This window comes from Colletotrichum costaricense, assembly GCF_030867565.1.
Source record: "Colletotrichum costaricense strain IMI 309622 chromosome Unknown Scaffold_3.1, whole genome shotgun sequence".
In the NCBI taxonomy this organism is placed as follows: Eukaryota; Fungi; Ascomycota; class Sordariomycetes; order Glomerellales; family Glomerellaceae; genus Colletotrichum; species Colletotrichum costaricense.
Window position 1 is genome coordinate 56,306 of NW_026848232.1, and position 20,818 is coordinate 77,123.

The following is a 20,818-nucleotide window of genomic DNA, read 5'->3' on the forward strand; positions in this document are numbered from 1 at the left end:
GGAACCCAAACATGGCCTGGGACGGTCTGGGACGGAAGACCAGGAACGGGGACTTAGGAACATGTACGAAAGGGCACATAATGCCCACCACGCGATACATTGTCGTTGCCACGACTGCAACAAGCAGAAACGCCACCCTATCTAGGTGTAATGCCTAGGCCAACAGGTAGGGGAACATCGAAACTTCAAACGGGGCGAAATGGGCATTGGGCAAGTCCGGCAAAATCCTAGAGGCAGAAGGGGGAGGGAAAAGTTGCATGGCAGTTTGAGGCGGGAAGTGGTGACTACATGGACATTCTCATCGTCACTTAATCCCGGTGGAATTAGTCCGCGACAATCACCGAGCCCAGCACCTCAGGGCCCAGGCAATAAGCAAATCCAGGACTAGTCACTAAGAAACAATGCAATCGGCTGCCGGCCCAGCCAGATCGACCCAGCTGCCAGGTCTGTGCAGAGGGCTCCTAGAGCCTCCGTACCAAGTTTTGATCTGACTAACAGGCATCTACGGTTACCTTAAATGGGCTGGCTGTCTTGTTATCCATGTCGAACGGATGATGGTTTTTTCTTCGCATCCTGACCTAACACCCTGCCTATCTGTTGATGTAGGTATTCTTTGAATGAAGGAGCGATCAGTAATAAGTAATCAGATGAAAGGAACACCGAGCCGTGGGACCGCAGGAGGAGCGGTGTAACTGCTGTTCCTTCGATCAAGAACAAGAGCCTACCTTAGCATAAGGTAATGACCATGAGGGAACAACAGGTGGCTTCTCGTGGCTTGCAATCGAGGGGTAGTCTTGGAACACTCGAGATAAGATTGGCAATGGACTCTTGGCCTCCCACAGTCTTAGCATCTCCAGTCATGGGCCGTGACTCCCGACCCGAGGACCAAGATCGCAGTGAGTGGCGCGCGATGGCAGCGGCGGCGGTCTGTGACAGTGAGCATTGTTGGGGTCGAGTCTGAGATTGAGTTAGTGGAAGCAAGTTGAAGCGTCTTCTCACACGGCGCATATTGATGCATGAGCCAGAGATGGGAGGTGCATGCAAGTACGTACCCGCGATAAGTCCTCTTGTTTGATTACACGTGCATTTCACCCGAATGCCTTGATGCCAGTACTCCGTAAGGTACCGTACCGTACTTTACCTTACCTCAGCCCACGGGGGTTTACCTAATCCATATGACCCAGCCACCTCACAGCAGCTATACGAAGTATCCGTAGGTAGGTAGTCTGAGACGCAGCTTTCAAGGTTACAATCTGTGGCTCATGGGCCGCTCATGGGTCTCTTCAAACAGTGCCTTTCGGACTGATTAGTCTTCTGGTCTCGTTAAGATAGGTAGTTGAGCTGAACGGAGAGACTGGGGCTTATATCACCTTGTATATCCAGACAGAAAGGTCATTTATCTGGATCCTGTTCATCTCACTGGCTTGTCTTGCCTTAGCTGGCCACCCATTATATCACAGTACCAAAGTTAAGGCGCGCCCAAGATTGAGAGAATAATAGATGGGAAAAGAAGATGCCTGATCATCTCGTCGTGCGGAACGAGTTGCTGGGGACAAGCCTGGAATCCGCCAGGGACGCATGGCATTGGTCCAGGTACCGTCTACCTGGTCGGAATGGAACCCCTCGACTTAAGCCAATGGCGGGGCTCTCCTGTGCGGGTCTGCCCTAAGGTACCTTACCAGCCGGATCCCACCCTGTTGCGCGTACCTACAAGTATGGGAGATACCTACTCCGTAAGAATACCTTAGGTAAGGTAGGTCTGGGCGTATCTGATGGAGGGGCAAATGGGTGCCAAAATAGGATGTCTGTCAACGAAAGATTGTTGTAGGAACCTTCCTGTCTGTTCAAAGTGTAGTCTCTGAGAAGTCCAGACAAGATCATAGGTAACCATAGGAACAATAGAAAGAACAAGAATGCCTTGGTAAGAGTACAGTTAGGGTACCTTATTATGGGGCGGCAAACGATTATGTCACCTACTTGAGGGGCACTCATTGTTGGGGGACAGTCGTGGTCTGCTGCGCTGAGCTCAGCACACAGAGAGGCGGGGCAGGGAGCCAGGAGTCAAATAAGGTATTTCAAGGTTCCTGCGCATCTGATGGTCGTATGCACAAGTATCAACGACCTGCTTTACCCCAAAACATCCGGCTTAAGTGATTCAGTGTCAACTTTGGTAACCTACGGCTTTACTTGGTTTACACATAGACGATTATCCTGCAGGGCTTCCGTGTTTGAGTTCGCTTTGATCAATCAAAGGTAGAAGAAATCAAGAGTGGATAAAGGAATCGAGGGATTCTATCTTAAGTTGGGACAGTCAATGCCCATCATGCTTATACCAGGTTAAGCCCAACTTAGCGCGTCTTGCCGGGCAGCTTCGGCAAGACGCGTCTATTGCTTCGCCAATCTTAAGATAATTTAGGCATCTCTGGGATATAGCGCCTACTCAGCAATCTGGGATGTCACAATGCGTCTGTCTGTACGTCTGCGCCTACATAGTACCCATCATAGAAAATGTGTTGCCCATCGCGGTGCAATGCAGGCCAGTATGGCACACATGTGACGCGAGCCAATGAGCCTACACTGCAGCTCCTGTTTCCACAAAGCTCAGCTGTCCCCCACCCCTTTCGCCCACGGAATCATCCAAACGTATTGATCAAAGGTAAGTTGATAGGGCAAGGGAAGCATGAGGTGTCGTCAGCAGTGATTCAGACATGCGTGGCGGGGACAATCAATCAGTCCTTGATGATAGTGCTATCGCCTCGCCTATACCCTGTGCACTATCTGAGACTACCTTGGGTAAAGCAGCAAACCGCCCCCCCTCAGCCCCAGGTTGACAACCCAAGCCTTCAAAGTCTTTCGCGGCACGTCTTTGCCGCTGCGAGTGCTACCTCAAGTGGATGTCGCCCAGACAATAACGTAGGTAGGTAGGTAGTCATTAAATCGTCGGTGGTTCTGGACGCAAACTGCTGCTGTCCCTGCCCTCACTGAAATCCCAGCTTGGGCTTGTGAATTCGACTAGACCCCCGAAAATCATCTTCGGCTCTACCTGCCTTGCCCTCATACGTGTGGGCGTGCCTTACATCACCTTAGGTAACAACTTGGAGCTTACCTCGTCTAGCCAGACTTGAACCTTCCCGCTCACCTTTACCTCACCTCGCCTGCTCATTTACCCCTCCAAAACAAAACAAAAAAGGTCGATTCTTGACCTCCTGGACCCGGACACTTTGCGCGACCCCTCCATCACTCTCCCGAATACCCAACGCATCTTTGCGACTGAACTTCACATCCAGTCTTTACCAATTCCTGGATAGCTTTCCGAGCCTCCCGCGACCCTGAACCATGGCGTCATCCGGTCTCGGGAGAGGTTCCATCCTCCTCGCCTTCTGCTTGCTTCTGGTGCTTCTGCCAGGTCGCGCCGCTGCCTTTGGCGCCGGCAATATCCCCTCTATTGCCCAGGTAGGTTTTGACACCTTGGACACCTCGTCCAATGTTCCACCGTTTCGTAAACTAATGCATTGCGATCTACGTCTAGGTCGAGGGTCACAATTGGCGTCATGGAGGTGCGCACCTTTGTTTTCGCTCTGCTTACCCCTACAGCTGACTGACATGTTTGCGCACAGATATCGAGGACATGCTCAAGACCATTGCTTTCTTGCATGGCAAGAAATGGACCTCCATGTTGGTATCCCGAGTCTACTTTGGCAACTGGCTTCGAGACTATTCCCAAGCCGTCGACGTGGGCAGCTTGAAGGGAGTCAACGCTCCCACCATCAGAATCCTGGTAAGCCCTTGTCGCGACGAAGGTATCGGCGTGTATCCTTTGTACTGACTCTCTCCGACAGGTATGGGTACTCTCCTTCATGGCCTTTGGCTATGCGACGGAGGAATTCGAGGTCACCGAGGAGCGCCTTGGCGTCTACCGCCCAGAGGAACACATCGACAACCCCCTGGGCTACGCTGACGGCATGGACGCGCGCAAGTTCGACCCTCGCCTGCGCGGTCCCGTTGACCCGGTCGAGACACAGATAGATCCCCGCACTGGCATGAAGAACTACATTGCCAATGAGTCTGGCGGTTGGGCGACCAGTGCTGGCTACTTGCGCTTCAGTTTCGCCCGCAGCATCCATTTCGGCCGGGTTTATACCAGCGGCTCGCGGGGTTCAGGAAAAGAAGCTGATCTCTGCGAGGCACTGCGCTGTCTTGGACAGGCTCTCCATTGTATGGAGGACTTCAGCGCGCACAGCAACTACTGCGAGCTTGCGCTTCGAGAGCTGGGCTACCACGACGTCTACCCTCACTGCGGTACTCAAACTGAAATCAACCTGAATGGCCGCCGTGTCTACCCTATCGTAACGGGTACCTTCGGTGCTGTGGACTTCTTGCACTCTGTTCTCGGAGAAGCTACGGACCACTTCACGCAATCTGAGGTAGACGAAATGAATGTCGCCCTGAAGAATGCCGAGGGTATGTCTGCGAACATCACTGGTGGCGGCACTGGATCTCGTGGCTTCTTGGGGATTGGGTCCTCGAAGCCGAACGACTTCATCTCCCTCGTCGGCCAGCTTCCTGGTATTGGTGGAGATTTGGCAAGCCAGGCTCGTGATTTGCAGGCCCAGTCCAGTGCACAGGAGCAGCAAAACACTCGGTCTGGAGGCGACCTCAGCCGTGGTGACTTAAGCCGCGAGAGTTCCAATCAGGTACCTGGTATGAGCACCAATTTCGACCCTGTCGAGACCGCGCGCAAGATCTATCCGATTCTTCAGTTCCGCGACAAGATTGTCAAGTCCATCAGCAACCTCATCTCCAAGATCCCGGGCCTCGAGAAACTTTTGGATCACATCAGTGAGACGCTGACCGCCTTTATCCTGGGGTTGCTGGCGCCGTTTGTGAGACCCATCATTACACAGGTCTCCAAGGTTCTGAAGGATGGTTCATCTACTGTCATCGACGCAAGCTCGAACTCTCAGCTGGAGCCCTGGAAGAATCCCAACTGCTCTGATCCTACTCACTCCATGCTCTCAAAGGACCATTTCACCAACATCCTGAACTCATGCGCCGGCAGGGTTGCTGCGACTATTCTGCAATATGTCGTCCCGTAAGTAGACACTGTCTATGGTCAGGTAATTTGAACGTAGCTAACGTGAAGATAGGCGAATTCTGTATGCCTGGGAAAATCCGGGTGTTCCTGTTGATGAGGTTGTTAATGACGTCCTCCGGGCTTTCCACCATCCAGCAGCTCGCGATGAGAGAGTCCAAATCCAGAGGGATATGTTCGAGACGGTGCGAAAGTGGGCAAATGAGAGCACCCTCAAGCACGAATTGTCCCACCTGCTCTCGTCCGAGTCTGTCAAGGCTGGCAAGAACCATATCTTGACCGGTGGCGATGGCACGAAGAGCGTTGGAGGTCATACACACTCCCATGGAGCCTTCGACAGCTTTGGAGAGCTGGGACACGGGAAGGTGCAAGGTTCCCTTTGGAACCAGATCCGCACTAGAGATCTCAGCTCCATGGAAGGTGATGACAGGAAGCCCTTGTCAAGCTCTCCCCTCCCTTCATCTCAGCAAGACTATGGATACCACCAGAGCGGCGGTGACACCAGTCACCACTACTCAGCCTCTCAGTCTCAGGGACAGGCTTCTGGCTACTACGGTGGCGGTCATTCCGAACCCCAAGGCTACGGTCAGCAGCACCAGCAGCACCAGCCGCCTCCGGGCCAGTGGGGTCCCCCTCAACCTCCGCAGGGCTATGGCGGACCTGGCTACGGTGGTCCTCCAGCTGGATACGGCGGACCTGGGTACGGGGGACCCGGCTACGGTGGACCGCCGCAACCTCAATACCCTCCTCACCACGGAGGTCCACCCCCACCGCATCACCAGCAGGGCGGCGGCGGCTGGAGCCAGTACCCGGGCCAACACCGCTACTAGATCATTTTGTGCGGTGCGGAAATGGGAAGGTGTGAACAATTTAACGATCAGGTTGCGGATTACGGACTGGAGTCTTGGGGAACACGGAAATGGATGGGAGTGAAAGGGGCGGGGCACGCAATCCACGTATGGCTGATGAGAATGATTCCCTGGAGCTGTGCTAAACGGCACACAAAGTATGAATTGCAATATTTTATCCTGTGCTTGATGTTCGTTATTTTTGACTTGTATGTTATGCTTTATCTCATCCCTCTTGAATAACCAACCCTTCCTGCCAATGCCCACATGTGGCAGACTAACCGATGAAAGCCCATTCCTAGATGCCCAACTCCTGAAGATGTGATAACGATGGTGAATAATGCTCCATAGTTTTGAACAAGACATGCATGGTGAATATCTTGCAGTGGTTGAAAGTATTACTGCTTGCCGCGCCGGGGATCCAGCGCCTCTGCCCTCCTCTTGTCACGGATCTCCTTGGTGCCGAGACTACCGACTCCGCCCTCCGACCTTCGCTCCCAGCCGCCGAGTCTGACTACCAGACAGGTGGCGTTGTCGCCGTCGTGGGAGACCTCGGTGGCATAGTTGACGACATCCTTGGCGCCCTCTTCGGGCGTCCTGGCCTCCTTGATCACGTCGACAATCTCCTGATCGCTGAGTGTGCCTGAGATGCCGTCGCTCATGAGGACTAGGAAGGAATACTGCGCTGGACCAATCTCGACGCGGGTTATTTCTGGCTCGGCCGACACGCCGATGCGTTTGCTTCGCATGTCGCCGAATGCGCGGCTATTGGCCAACCCTGCGATCCGGTCCTCCCCGAAGCTGTCTGCCGAGACCATTGAACCGGCCGGCGCATAGCGGCGGAGACGACGGCTTTCCGTGGGAGTGGTTGGGTGATGATCTGACGTCAGGGGCTGTGCGAGGCCGGTAGTCGTTGTGCAAAGAAGTATACGGGTGTCACCCACGTGAGCGACAATCAGGGTAGACTGCGCGTTAGGATGCCAGAATGGTGCTGGAGTAGGCGTCGAAATGAGAGCGACGGATGCCGTCGATCCGCCCTTGAAGCGAGCCGGGCCACCGATGCCGTGGCCTGATGGTGGTTTATGTGGAACCCCAAGGATCTCGTCGTTATTGACGGGGCGATCGTTTGCTTGAGGGTCGTCGGGATCCGGTTTGCGTGCCTGGGCAGAGATGAAATCCAAGTCTGCTCTGAGGAAGGCGTACATGAGGACGGACTCGACCGTCACCCCAGGCTCGTCGGCGTCGTTCATCTTCTCTTCTGATAAATGGAAGTACTCGGGGTTGAAGCGCCGAAAGTATCCTCCGACAGTCTGACGATACTCTTCCACAAGATCCTGTGCCAACTTGATAGCCTTCGGGATATCTTCTACTTTGGCTGAGACTGGTTTGGCCCCTTTCATGGGCTCCTCTCTTTCCGGATTCGTCAAGACGCCATGCTTGTCTTCCTCGGGAACACGAATGTCGTCCTTGACATCTTCTTCTGTCTTCATGAAAAGCTCCTCATTCGGGTCTTCCTCCTTGCGACCCGTCTCTGGTGCCGGGCTCTTTGCCAGGCTACTCTGAAGGCCGAACTCGGCAGAGGATTGCTCGATGTAGCCATGCAGCTCATCACGTAAGAACTCGGCGCACTGAGATCCGCCGTGTCCGTCGAATATACCAAAGTAGAAGACCTGGGGGTCACCAAGTGCGCTGTCGGCCGATGTCGCCTCGTTTGGTTTCTGGATCGGTCGCCTCTGAAGACTGATAGGGGCCCTTTTAGCAAAAGCCGGCATGTTGATTGTGCCGGCTTGGTTGGTGTCCTCATTGTACCCCCGTTGACCCCTCGAAGAGAAAACGCCAAAGTGATGCTTAGCTCTCTTGAGCGGGATCCGGACCACTGTAAGATCTCGGCTTGGCATACTGAGTGCTGCGGCTACTGGAGATGACCCCGGCGTTACTTTGTGGGGGGTCGAAGCATCGCGGGGCAGCTTGTGACCGGGGCCGGATGACCTTCGGGAGTCGGGGTGCAGAGAAGATGATGGGAGATGGGTGACGAAGTAGTTATGGAAGAGTCGCCGGCTTGTCGAGATCGATAGTCTGTCAGTCTTCAGTATGCTTCCTTGTTCGTAACCGAGTGACGTGCGGGTCCGAATCGAAAGCCGTCGAGGGGTTGGCTCTTGGGTAGTGTAGCATCGTCGGGGCGGGTGCCTAGGGAGTGCGGAAGAGGTGGGCTTGTCGGTGGAAGTTCCGATGCCGGTATCCAGGGAGGAATTCACACATCGCACAGCTGGTGGCGAGAGGATCCGCGCCGTCTCATGATACGGCGGTATTCGTCGCGTTGCGAGACAGCGTGTTAAAGCTGGCATTGTTCCGAAAGGGCGGGAGTCTGTTGGCGAGGAAGAGGGTGTCACCGGCACTGCAGCAGCTCAAGTAGGACGACCTTCAAGCTTGCGAAAGCCATGAGCTAGCTCGTCAAGCTTGAACGGCGGCCTAGGGAACGTGGAGCGGGATTCTGGGTGGGCGAGCTTTGGTCGATGGCGCGAACGAGGGGAAGGCTTGTCAGCTGTTGCGTCGGCGACGGCGAGGCATTGGCGTTGGCAATGGCAATGGACTACCACCGAGCTGGGTATCGTGCGTGGCCCCGGGAAAGTGTCGAAAGGGCGGGAGGGACAGATGGGTCGCAGAGTTTGCTTGACAGCTTTTGTGTTTGTTTCTACGATTGACTGCTTGGTCTTGACACTGTGAGATTGGAGGATTGGGTTTGGCCAAGGCACACTGTCGGCCTCGGTTGGATCATGGATGGACCCAGCGACGTAATAAGACGGATCTGGAAAGGAAGGACGGGACGGGGACATGCTGAACCTGGAGGTACCTTCTCCGTGCTCTGCCAGCTGCTTGCCTTAGCTGCAGCTAATCCCGCAGGCTACCCTTGGATTCGGTTAGGAAGAACGGGCCTACCGTACCGTATCCCAGGACCTAGGTAAGGGAGGTGCTGTGTATCCGTAGGTAGGTAGGCACCTGCCGAAGCTGTTCTAGGTGGTGTAAGCAGTACCTGGATAAGTCACACATACCTTACCTACCAACCGACAGCTGCCACGGGCGTTCGGCTGGGATAATCTTATCTAATCAGCACCCGGGATACACCGTGTAAATGCTCAGATTCGTGGTCAAAGAAACACAGTAGACCCACTGCGGTGGCATCGGGCAGGCAGAAAGGGCCTTTGTCTCCTGGAGAGGCGAATGACATGAGTGTCACTGACACGGCCTTATTAATGACATTTTTGCATACTCCTACGCATCCAATCTCAAGACGGCTGCCTGACTGACATAACATTTTGCTGGAGCCGTGCGATGGCCAAGTATAGCATCGACATACATGTCAGTCCCTGAGTCGCGGCAGAGATTCACCTCCCAAGTTGTGCTGTCTTACGATGGGAGACTCGGCAGCAGTTCAGGATGACACATCGGATATGTCCTCGGGCGCCTCTCCCCCCGTTGTGCTCGTATCCGACGATGGGGACATTATTCTAAACGTTACATTCGAGACGTCCAGAGAAACGATTGCTGTGGCTCGCAGGACTTGGCAAGCCGCCAGTAAGAAGATTGGCGCACCACGGATGCCCCAACCCAACCTGAGCCCCAACATCCAAGTCGCCTACCGAGTCAAGCTTTCCGTATTGAGAAAGCACTCTCGGTACTTTGAGAATCTTCTTGGCAACAAACAGTTTGCCGAGGCGAGTAACGTCGAGGAAACCCTCGCTCGCCTGACCGCGGACAAGCTCAAGCTAGCGGAAGTAGATGCCAGAGACTTACCCTGGATCACAATCGTCGATGACGATGAGGCAACCCGATCCATCGGCCGCGAAAAGGTCTTTGAGGACTTGATGAGGATCATGCATGGGAAGCAGATACAATCCAACTCTGTCAACATGCTTCATGTGACTACTCTAGCCATTCTGGCCGATCGATTTGACTGCCGATCCTTGGTCTCAAGATACCTTAGTATCGAGCTCAAGTTCAAGTGGCCCTTGACAAATGCCAAACCGGTGCGGGCGGGCACTCAGAAGAAAAGCCTAGACACCGAGAATGTGCTCAGGCAGAAGATCCTGGTCGCTTGGCTGCTGGAGCAGCCGCCCAGACTCCATAACTACACACGAGAATTGATTCTCCGTGGCTCTGTCCGATGGAGCGAATTGTCACTCGATGAAAATCCACGTACTGAGCTTTGGTGGAGTCTGCCGGATGGCTTGGAGAGTGAGCTGTTTGGCCCTGGTTTCAATAACTGACATTTGCTGACTTGGGATCAGGGGAATTACAGTCCCGGCGGGAGTGTGTTTTGAATACCATTGCTTCAGTCCATCGCCATTTCCTTGCCCTCTACTCGTCTCGCGAGAGACAATGTAAGCTTGGTTACGACTCGAGCTCCGCTTGTGACTCGTTCCAGCTGGGCCAGATGCTCAAGTTCTTTACGGCCAAGGAGCTGATTGGTATTGTTGACTTTGGACCCAGCTCCTACGACAATATTCCAGATTCCTCGGTCATTGATATCGAAGACATACTGGCAATCCTGAAGCAAGTGCCAAGCTATCAGATTGACAAGCACCACACCAATTGCGGTATTCGAGCACGTCTCGACTCGATTGTGGAGTACATCAGATCGATGATGTCGTCCAACGTCTTGTCTATTGCCCAGGTCGAGTGGAAGAACAACCAGGCAACGGCAACATGGGTCCCGGCAGAAGACGGGTCGAAAGTGGACAGAGAAGAGAAGAAGTTTGAGTTCACTAGGAGCTTGGCAGGCGATCAACGACTCCGGTACGAGGGCAACATGTATGCTGATAAGATGGCGCGCAGACTATTCACCGCCGATAGATGGGATTGGACGCCAGAATATTGATCGAATAGAGGCACAAAACTCACAACACCCGGGAAGGGTGCAGGACCAGTTGATATTGAATAGATACGTTTTCCCTCTTCGCTTCAGTATTGTAATCGATCCTGGCAACGCCAAGTTTGATTCTCATTAGTTGTGTTCATGAGGTGTCATGGATGGATGACAATCACATGTAGTCTTTAATTCTAGACGAACACACAGAGAGGCTTTCGTAAATGCTTTGGCTAGATTTACAAACCAATGTTTAGCCCAATTTATCCTATAAAGTTGGCCACCCTTGTGACCTCATTATCATACAGACAGCTTTCATATTACGTTGTCCACAAGCATAGGTATCCTTTTTCAGACATGATCGTCCATAGATTCGAGGGTTCAATAACGACACTCAGATGCCTACCAATCACGACGAAGCGGTCACTGTCTTCGTGGTCGCTGCCCCCTTATCCTTCTCAGATGTGCTCGCCTGCTCGCTTCCGCTACGGTCATCGGAAAGACGCCTGTCGGCTTCCCGTGGGACCTTTGCCTTCATGAAAGGCCAGTGCCCCTTGGTCTCGTGGAATCTCATGAGGAGGAAGCAGCCGATGACGAAGATCCAGTAGACATTGTATGAGATCACGGAGCCGTACGTTGCCGAGTTTGTCCATCCGAGGACGGCATTGAAGATACCCCATCCGCCGCCACCGTTGAGCTCTGGGCTGCAGCACTTTCGAGAGGTCAGTACTGGGCGTCAGTCAAGAAACGAAAATAGACTTACGTTTACGTGCCACACGCTCTTGTCAATGTCATACGAACCCGGTCCATTCCCAAGCTCTGCAGCGTCACCGCCGACAACCTTATTCCATTCTTGCTGCTCAAAGTCACCTACTGCCCTGGAAAAGAGGCCAGCGGCAACGAGGTACAAGAGACACGTGGAGATGACAAGGAACACTTGCAGCTTGGCCGTGGATCCTCCCCTTCGCCAAAGTCAGCATGCAGTTCGACATCGTCAAGAGTCATACAACTTACTTGTAAAGGAGGTAGCCGACAAAGGCGCCTACAATCAACCCGACGATGGCGGGCAGCGGCACAGCAGACGCGGGCGCAGAGAAGGAGACGCCAGCGACGAAAACAATTGCCTCGATGCCTTCACGAAGCACGGTGATGAAGGGCAGGATGAACATGGCGTACTTTTCGGCGAAGCGCTTGAACCACCCCCGGCTCGCACCAGTCTTGACGGGAGACTCCATTGCCTTTGCCAACTTGACGCGCCACTTCTCCTGCATTTTACCAATGCGAAGTAGAGCAGCACCCATGATGGTGATAATGACGGCGGCGAGTAGAGAAAAGGCACCTTCGTAGTAGAGCTCGTGGGCCTCCCAACTGTTTCGGCCGACCTTGTAGAAGACGGCGATGACGACAGCTGCGGCGATCAAGCATATCAAGAAACCGATACCTGTACCGAGCCATACCTATTGGGAGAACGCATCAGCAACGGTTCTCGGTTCACGAGTGTCTCGATTGTCGTTACCTGTCTGCGCAAGGCCTTGTACACGGCTACATCTCTGTTGGGTCCATCGAGAGTCTGCTTGAGGAAAGCCAGCAAAACCGACACAATGATGACGGTTTCCAGAGACTCTCGAAAGACGACCAGGAATACTGGTACAGAAAACACGTCGACGGTCATTTTTGGCACCTGTGAGAAGGGCGTATGTCGTTTGTCTTGGTCACAGATTCCGAGCAACGAAGAAGGAAGAAAGAGGAAAACAGACTTTTGTCTGACAAGCGTGGAGAGGGGAGACGGGCAACACAGGCACAGATTAATCTGATAAAATCAAATCAGATAATCGCTGGGACTAGCCGATGAGGGTGCCGGTACTGGTTGGTCTTGTGGCAACGGATACGAAGAGCCGAAAGGCGGAACGCTAGCCCAAATTTGCCCAAGGCCAGTAAGAGAGGACAGGCATATCTTGATAATCAGCCGACCTTTTCTTGTACGGTAGCAATCAATCATTGACTTATGGAAAGGGCGGAACATCTGCTCTGGACCGACTGTAGTCCGAAGGGAAGGTTGAGGCGAGGGCGACAAGGCGAGGAGGGGAGGTGGGACGAAGGTGGTGCAAGCTCCAAAACCCGATTCCAGGCGTAGAGCCAATTAGACCAGCGCCGAGGTCTCATTGTTGCATGCAGACCGGACCATTCTCCTTCACGACAAGCTTTTCTAGTTGGTTTTAGTACATTTTGGAAGGGGAGCTTCCTGTTTCTCGTTTCGTGTTACGGTGTTGGGGATAAAGCATGCATGGGAGAGAGAGCTGCATCCCTGGGACTGGCTCGCGTTGCTTAGCGCGGATTGATGGGGAAGGGGGCCTCAAACGGGCAAGGATACTTGAGGCACTTATGCGCTCGCGATATTGCTCGATCCTTGAGAGTTTGACGGGCGGGAAAGGCTGGTGGGTGCGTTGCTGTGATCTGATGGTCGAGATGTAAAAAGGAAAGGCCCGTGATTCTGACGATCGACATGAGATGACACAGATTGACTTGCCTCTAGCCTAGCATTATTTCTATCTTTGACAAGAAGGACAACGGAATGGACTGTCGCTGAGACGCCCAATTGTCGATCTTCAGCCATATGTCGGCAACGTACAACGCCGTTGACTGGTGCTACGCCAGACAAGTAATGTGGCGGATGCTGGAGGTGTCTTGATGTGGGATGCCGGCGGCAAGCCAGAGATGGGCTCAAAGATGTGCTAGACTGCCACTGCTAGGTGACCATTGAGCCGGCTGGTTCCCGTGGCGGGACTCATTACTCGTGACAATATCACTGACAATGTACAGCTTGGAATTAGTTGGCCTCGACAGCGATGGCGGATTTCCATCAACAGCATTGCGATCGCCGCCAAAAAAAAGTCTGATAGGCTGAGGGATTTGGAACCAGCTTTCATGAAATTTGAATGGGCACATGGGACAGATTGACCTAAAGGTATCTTGTCACTTCCAGCCAAGGGTTGGCAATCATGATAAGTTGAACGACCCTGAATGAACCCTCAGCCAACGAGATTCCATATACTCCGTAACTCTGCACCTGGTCTTCTGCTCTCGAGGACCCCCTTCGACACCTTTGTGTATTGGTTCATCCTGAGTTTCTATGACAGATCTCGCTGTTCAGCTCGCTCGAGAATCCCAGCAAGGCCGAAAAGCAATTTCCACACTTTCAGCATTGACGGAAACCGACGGAATGGGACGAGGTAGAATAGTCGAGAGACCCTCTTTCTCGACTTCGCATGGAGTCATGGTCTCTTCTTTGACAGGCCATCTTTGCCCACCTCGCCCACATCGGGGACACCTTCTGGCAGAAGCGAGGCCAGGCGAGACCTGAGTTTGCCTTAGCGCGGGGAGACAAGCTTTTTCTCGGCTGTAGGGGCCCCTGGTTAGTTGATCTCCTTTGCAGGTGAAAAAGGTCCCCTCCCCACCCTTTCCCTTTTGCAAGCTGCAATAGCAACGTGATGGACGAATGATGCCGAGTTCCGTGCGAGCCAGTCGTTTTCTCTCGGTACTACAAGCCATCGCCTCGCGCGCCTCGCGCTATCTATCGACGCCTGAGGTCTTTGGGTCTGAGTGGCTTGTGGTAGTGTAGAAAGCTCAGTGGTCTTTCGAGTAACATCTGATAAGATGATGGCGCGCTAAGGGGGTAGCGTGTGCCCAGCCGCCCCCCTCCGGCCAAGGAGCTGGAACGAAAGGTGTCGGGACCAGTGGAAGATCAGATTGATAAGATGTCTTGGGCAAAGTGCCAAAAGCCGCGAAAAGAAGCGACAAGGGGAGGAGGGGGTGGAAACTCGAAGAGCGCCATCCCAGCCAGGGTGGCAAGCATTGGTCCTCCTCGCCAGAAGTTGCCGTTTCCTTGAAGCGAATTGAGAGGAGAGCCAGCCAGACAGATAGACGGACCTGACCCAAATCGAACGGAAGTTTTGTAGAGGGTCCGTTTCCCTTTCTTTCGAACGATGTGAATTCTTTTTGCTTCCGGTCTGTCCCCGGATCAATCCTCCTGAAGGGATACACAAGAAGCCGCTCGTGTCACTGCGAGACTTGTCATTCCCCGCCGCCTTGCTCCTGGCGAATTCTTTTCTCCCCCGCGCACCACGGGATAGCAAAGACCGAAGCAGAGGAACAAAAGAAGAAAAAACGTAAACATGACAGGCACAGCAGGCCTCTTGGCCCTCCTCTCCGCCATCGCGCAGACGGCCTGCGCTGCCACAGTCACGTATGACTTCAACATCGGCTGGGTGACGGCAAACCCAGATGGTGCCTTCGACCGTCCGACAATTGGTATCAATGGCCAATGGCCGATTCCTCGCATCGATGCCAATGTCGGAGACAATGTTATCATCAATGCTCATAACCAGCTAGGGAATCAGTCGACCTCCCTTCACTTCCACGGCCTCTACATGAACGGCACAACCCATATGGACGGACCGGCTCAAGTCAGCCAGTGCGCCATCCCGCCGGGGTCGTCTTTCACGTACAACTTCACTGTAAGCAGTACTTTTTTTTTTTTTTTTTAGAGGGTTGATGAGAGAGACTTGCTGACGGTCGAGTGTAGATCAACCAGCCGGGAACATACTGGTACCACTCCCATACTCAGTCGCAATATCCCGACGGCCTGCGACAAGTATTCGTCATTCACGACCCAAGCTCGCCCTTCAAGGACCAATACGATGAAGAAGTTGTTGTATCTCTGTCCGATTGGTACCATGACCAGATGGCCGACCTCATTCCTCCCTTCATGAGCAAGGGCAACCCAACGGGTGCAGAGCCCGTCCCGCAAGCCGCTCTCATGAACGACACGCAGAACCTCAAGGTCCCGGTGCAGCCTGGCAAGACATATCTCTTCAGACTGGTCAATGTGGCTGCCTTTGCTGGGCAATACGTCTGGATCGAGGGCCATAACATTTCTATTGTTGAGGTCGACGGCGTCTACACGGAGCCCGCGGAGGCGAGCATGATCTATATCTCTGCTGCTCAGCGGTACAGCTTCCTCGTGACGACCCGAAATGATACCTCGTCCAACTTTGCGATTGTGGGAAGCATGGACACTGTAAGTTATGGCTCAGCCCCAAACCGTATCTCTCGCACACAAAGCTCACCAAATAGTCACTCTTCGATACCCTCCCGGATGACCTCAACTACAACGTAACCGGCTGGCTCGTCTACGATGACTCGAAACCTACAGACCCTGCAGCGACGCTCGACGCTTTCAACCCCTTTGATGACATGACCCTCGTCCCTTACGACAAGCAACCCCTCCTCCCGGAGCCCTCTCAGACTGTTGAGCTCGATGTCATCATGGACAACCTTGGCGACGGTGCAAACTACGCCTTTTTCAACAACATCACCTACAAGGCTCCCAAGGTACCCACTCTCTACACCGTCCTCTCCGCTGGTGACGCCGCGACAAATGCAGAGGTATACGGCACATACACCCACCCTTTTGTGCTCGAGCGCAACGAGGTCGTCCAGATCGTTGTCAACAACCTCGACCCGGGCCGTCACCCCTTCCACTTGCACGGCCACAACTTCCAGGCGTTGTACCGCGCCGCCGAAGACGGTGGCACGTTCGCTGATGCTAATGTTACCGAGGCGGATTTCCCTGCTACGCCGATGCGTCGTGATACCCTCGTTGTTTGGCCGAATGGAAACATCGTTTTGCGATTCAGAGCAAACAATCCTGGTGAGTTGGTCTACACAGTCCAACATGTGAATGTGTCCCATGTTGAGATTGAACCATCACGTTTTCTAACAGTTCTGAACTCCAGGTGTCTGGCTATTCCATTGCCACATCGAGTGGCACGTAACCTCTGGCCTGATGGCAACCTTTGTCGAGGCACCGCTGGATCTCCAAAAGAACCTCACAATCCCTCAGAACCACTTGGACGTCTGCACAGCAGGCAGCGTGCCGACGATCGGCAATGCCGCAGCTAACACCAGGGACTACCTGGATCTGAGCGGACAAAACACACCGCCATCGCGTCTTCCGGATGGGTGAGTCATCTTGACACTTCACCGCTGTAATAAACCATGGATATACTGACGGGAAGCTCAAAACATTAGCTTCACCTCGAGAGGAATTGTCGCTCTCGTCTTCAGCTGTATCACCGGCATCCTCGGCGTTTTGACTGTGGCGTGGTACGGTCTCGCAAAGACGCCAGACGGCCCCTCCGAGTCCGGGTACAGGGCGCCGGCGCCGGGCGTGGCCGCGGGGGTGGACCACACCGCCGGAAATCATCAAAAGGAACCAATCATGGTTGGAGCCGGACCCGGCGGGCCTGGTGTAAGTCATGCTTGACGGTGAAATGGTATGATAGTTGTGCAGTGAGCACCATATTGTTGTTGAATGGATGAGCACAGGTGCAGTTCGGCCAAGCAAGCCATTTTGCCCTGGCCGGGAGGCCATGGCGGCTCATCCACGTCGCAGGATGGTGTAGCACTATAGCGTAATATTTCCTTTGACGAAATACTTCGTGACGACATTTGTGAGAGTTTGGGGGCCCCATTCATGAATAGATGAAACATCAATTAGTCTAATGTGTGGAAGAAATTGAATAATGAAGACAACAAACTCCAGACTCCTGAATCTGACGTTCGGCCAAGACTCTCGTTTCCTTCTTCTCCTACGTGACTGTCCTCGGCGTTCCTAGCCGGACATGTGTGAATGCACCTGGTGCCATTAGAGTTCCATACCAAAGGAATTTGCTCCTCGCCGTGCTCCTATTTTCTAGAGACTACACGGTCTTACACTCGAGCTCCTCAATTCTCTCTTTTTTCCCAGCACCGTCGCCAGTCGCCGGTGACGTGGCCATTTTGGTACGTCGACACGGATCCGTTGATGGTGCAGCTGCCTTCTCCTGCCATCTTATCACGGAGAAGGCGCGCTCTGGAACGCAAGCTCCCTCGTAAGCAGATTGACGTCAAAAGCAGCGTCCGTTGGTGCGAACGCACTTGTCGCCACTTGCTTCCTGACTTAGGTGCTCTTGGTCTGCTTCCTGGGCAAGCCCTGCGCCTTCCTCATGGCGAGGTCGCCCTCAGCGAGCCATTTGCTCGCCTTGACGATTTGCACAATGTTGATGAACTGCTTCATAGCCATAACGGGGAAGCTGATGGCAGTAAGGACCCACGGCCAGAAGGAATCCATCTTGTTCGCGCGCGCAAGCTCGAGAGCTGCCGCGCTGTAGGGATTCGGGAAGATCTGGCTAAGCAGCGACGTATTGACCTGCGCGCCGGCCTGAATCTGCATTGCCTCTGAGTTGGAGACGGAGTTGAGGAGAGAGGGCGACAGAAGCGGCGAGGAGAAGGACAAGAGGTAGAGGGCGATGAAGAATAGTTCGTTCAGGGCGCAGAAGACGAAGAGAACAGTCTACAGGGCATCAGGTCAGCTCAAAAGTCGGGTTCACTGCGCTTGAAAGTGTAACGGACCTTATTGGTGTAGTACAAGTGCAAGATCCAGCTGCGGCTCTCGTCGACATTCTTGTGGCTGCTTTCGGAGCCCGCCATGGTGAGAGTGGTGTACATGTGGATGTAGTGGCTCGAGAAGTCAAGTGAGAGGAGCATCTGGAAGACGATGGTCCAGCGGGGGAACGCGCAGGACAGGAACACCAGCAGGCACGAGGTTGTGCATCTGTCCGTGACCATGTCCAGGACGGCGCCGAAGCGCGTGGACTGCTCAAAGGCACGAGCGGCGTATCCATCGAGAGCATCCAGGAGACAGGACACGCTGTACAGCAAGGAGCAGGTGCGTGGGTGGAGGGGCATGTAGTAGAGGGAGGCGATGGCGAGCACGATGCGCGAGTAGCCTGAGACGGGACACTTGTTAGCTGTTTGCTAGCATGCCTACAGCTTGCCAGACAGACGAACCGATGATGTTGGGCCAGAACAGGAAAATGTTCTCCTTAGGGCCATCTTCCGAAGCTTCCGTCACTGACGTTCCGTTGCCATTGCCATTCATCGCGACCTGGTCGGCTGGTCCGGTGGTTGTCACTTTGGATGATTCCGCAGCGGCGGCTTGGGCGGCTTGACGCCTCGTTTGTCGGACCGACATGGTGATGGGTGTCTGGAGGCTGTAGCTCAGTAGATGGACGAGGTTGATCGGTCGAAGAATGGGGCGCGAAGAGCTTTTAAACGGCGTGGATGAGGCGACCGAGGCAGCCGGCGTTCCAGTGGAGGTTACACGGTAGATCGATAAGTGGCTCCTAGTGACAGGATTCGTCGCCCAAGACAAGGGATGGAGATGGGTGCAGAATTGCCAGCCAGCCTTGCGGAGATGAGCTATCGAAGAGGAAATCAGTGGACGCAAGAGATGTCGGATCGGATTGACGGACAGAAGCGAAACGTGTAGGATGGTTTGGTGGAGGAGGAGGAGGAGGTGGAAGAGAAAGGAGTGTTCGAGAGGCAGCAGGCGCAGTGAAATGATACAGATAGCAGACGCCTGTGCTGATGTGGGATGGGACGGTACGTTCGGAGTGGTAGTGGTGGGTTGAAATTGCTCAAGGGCCTCCGGTGCCAGCTTACTGCGTTTTCTCAGCTTGAGCCTTGAGCAAGCTTAGCCGGTGTCAAGTCGACCCAAGGTTCCCAAAGTGACAGATTGCGGCACGCTATCGTTGCTTGGCTTCTCCTTTCTCTTCCATTCTGATCTCACAGAATAAGTTTCCACCCACTATTCATTCGTACACTACATGCACTACCTACGGAGTACAGAATCCATGTGTACGCGTAAGGCAAGGTATCTCTTCCCCTGGATTTCTATGGCGAGGTACCTGCTTCAAGAAGCGGGTCTTCTGCCCTGCCGACCCCATGCTCGCCCGACCTTACCTACCTTACGTAGGAAGCAACCACTGTTTGGCCAGTCTTACGTATCTTGCAGGTGTTCCGGATCGGCAGTGGGCACACTCTCTCGACTCCAGTTGCCATTTTCGCTAAGTTGCCTCCCAACAAGGGTTTGAAGGCGGAGACAAACGCTGCACTCCTCGAGGTCCCTGTGTTACCTTACTGCGTTGGCACGTTGGTAAAGACCGTAAGGCGCGCTGCTATTCGTAGGTTTCAAGTATCCGCAGCCTCTGGCAGGTTCGACCTACCCAAAATGACCCAGCTACCTAAGGTAAGGTGTTAGCGGCCTTTTGAATCTAGCAGTGATAAGAAGATACAGGATAAGAGAGAGATAAGGCAAGGTAAGACACCTCGAGGTGGTTGATGGGCAGGCTGATGCGCCATCTCGCTTCCTAATTTCGCTTTCGTTCATATCATCACCAAGAAGAGATCAAACTGCACAAACGAGCATGCACTACCTACTTCACGTTATAATCATTACTCGAACATCTTCCCTCTTGAGAGCGATGAATGATAGCACTAGGTAGATGTCAGTCATGTGGCATTTGACTCCAGCCTACCCATCCGTTGGAGCCTGAGATTCGCACTAGGAACCAAGGCATGATAAGAGAAAGATACCTTACATGGAACCTTGGAACTTTAGCACGGCTCTTATCGATGTAGGCAACTGAAGAACACCATGCCCTTCTACACGACTCATCCAAGCGTGTGTTGGGCATTCTAGATTTTCTCATCTTCCCCATGTCTTTCAAGCATCCCTAGGCCAGTACGGGATTGTAGGAACTATGAGAACAGGCATCGAAATCTCATATCCCTCATCAATGTTCCTTCACATCAACAACCTAATGATGACGACAACGACGATGGCAGTGACGAGACAACCCCAGACCTTCCATATGCGCCCGCAAAATGCAAGAGCAAAAGTCGCTTGTGAAGCGCACCTGCCTTGCTGTAAGATAACACCAAGGTACCAGGCAGGCAGGCACCTGCATGTCTCGGATCTTCCTATCTCAACTACATGTCGTGCGCCTGAGATAACCTGGCCCTTCTGAACCAATGCTGGCTTGCTAACTTCACGACTTGGCCCCTGTCCATACTTGTCTCAGGCCTATTTTCTCTCTCGTCCTCTCTCTTCCTCTCTCTCTTGCGATGATC

At 53.6% G+C, this 20,818-nt stretch overlaps 8 protein-coding genes across 8 annotated transcripts; 3 read left to right on the forward strand and 5 right to left on the reverse strand.

Annotated features, from left to right (window-relative positions):
• Positions 1-726: 726 nt before the first annotated feature.
• Positions 727-1,008, reverse strand: CCOS01_02821 (uncharacterized protein; the record flags this gene model as incomplete). The annotated part of the gene is made up of 1 exon (XM_060451008.1): positions 727-1,008. One exon carries the CDS (start codon positions 1,006-1,008, stop codon positions 727-729), a length of 282 nt encoding a protein of 93 aa, XP_060317273.1.
• A 2,328-nt stretch (positions 1,009-3,336) lies between these two features.
• CCOS01_02822 (heterokaryon incompatibility protein Het-C) lies at positions 3,337-5,922 on the forward strand (the record flags this gene model as incomplete). The annotated part of the gene is made up of 5 exons (XM_060451009.1): positions 3,337-3,453; positions 3,530-3,557; positions 3,618-3,778; positions 3,840-5,092; positions 5,148-5,922. 5 exons carry the CDS (start codon positions 3,337-3,339, stop codon positions 5,920-5,922), a joined length of 2,334 nt encoding a protein of 777 aa, XP_060317274.1.
• A 416-nt stretch (positions 5,923-6,338) lies between these two features.
• Positions 6,339-8,285, reverse strand: CCOS01_02823 (protein phosphatase 2C; the record flags this gene model as incomplete). Its single annotated transcript, XM_060451010.1, has 1 exon — positions 6,339-8,285. One exon carries the CDS (start codon positions 8,283-8,285, stop codon positions 6,339-6,341), a length of 1,947 nt encoding a protein of 648 aa, XP_060317275.1.
• A 60-nt stretch (positions 8,286-8,345) lies between these two features.
• On the reverse strand, positions 8,346-8,774 carry CCOS01_02824 (uncharacterized protein; the record flags this gene model as incomplete). Its single annotated transcript, XM_060451011.1, has 1 exon — positions 8,346-8,774. The coding sequence occupies one exon, from the start codon at positions 8,772-8,774 to the stop codon at positions 8,346-8,348; it is 429 nt and encodes a 142-aa protein (XP_060317276.1).
• Positions 8,775-9,350: 576 nt separating this feature from the next.
• CCOS01_02825 (uncharacterized protein) lies at positions 9,351-10,816 on the forward strand (the record flags this gene model as incomplete). Its single annotated transcript, XM_060451012.1, has 2 exons — positions 9,351-10,173; positions 10,227-10,816. The coding sequence occupies 2 exons, from the start codon at positions 9,351-9,353 to the stop codon at positions 10,814-10,816; spliced, it is 1,413 nt and encodes a 470-aa protein (XP_060317277.1).
• Positions 10,817-11,213: 397 nt separating this feature from the next.
• CCOS01_02826 (iron permease FTR1 family protein) lies at positions 11,214-12,476 on the reverse strand (the record flags this gene model as incomplete). Its single annotated transcript, XM_060451013.1, has 4 exons — positions 11,214-11,516; positions 11,568-11,766; positions 11,819-12,261; positions 12,321-12,476. 4 exons carry the CDS (start codon positions 12,474-12,476, stop codon positions 11,214-11,216), a joined length of 1,101 nt encoding a protein of 366 aa, XP_060317278.1.
• A 2,500-nt stretch (positions 12,477-14,976) lies between these two features.
• CCOS01_02827 (multicopper oxidase) lies at positions 14,977-17,129 on the forward strand (the record flags this gene model as incomplete). The annotated part of the gene is made up of 5 exons (XM_060451014.1): positions 14,977-15,318; positions 15,387-15,881; positions 15,938-16,514; positions 16,600-16,825; positions 16,895-17,129. 5 exons carry the CDS (start codon positions 14,977-14,979, stop codon positions 17,127-17,129), a joined length of 1,875 nt encoding a protein of 624 aa, XP_060317279.1.
• Positions 17,130-17,804: 675 nt separating this feature from the next.
• CCOS01_02828 (CDP-alcohol phosphatidyltransferase) lies at positions 17,805-18,878 on the reverse strand (the record flags this gene model as incomplete). The annotated part of the gene is made up of 3 exons (XM_060451015.1): positions 17,805-18,197; positions 18,257-18,633; positions 18,695-18,878. The coding sequence occupies 3 exons, from the start codon at positions 18,876-18,878 to the stop codon at positions 17,805-17,807; spliced, it is 954 nt and encodes a 317-aa protein (XP_060317280.1).
• Positions 18,879-20,818: the final 1,940 nt, after the last annotated feature.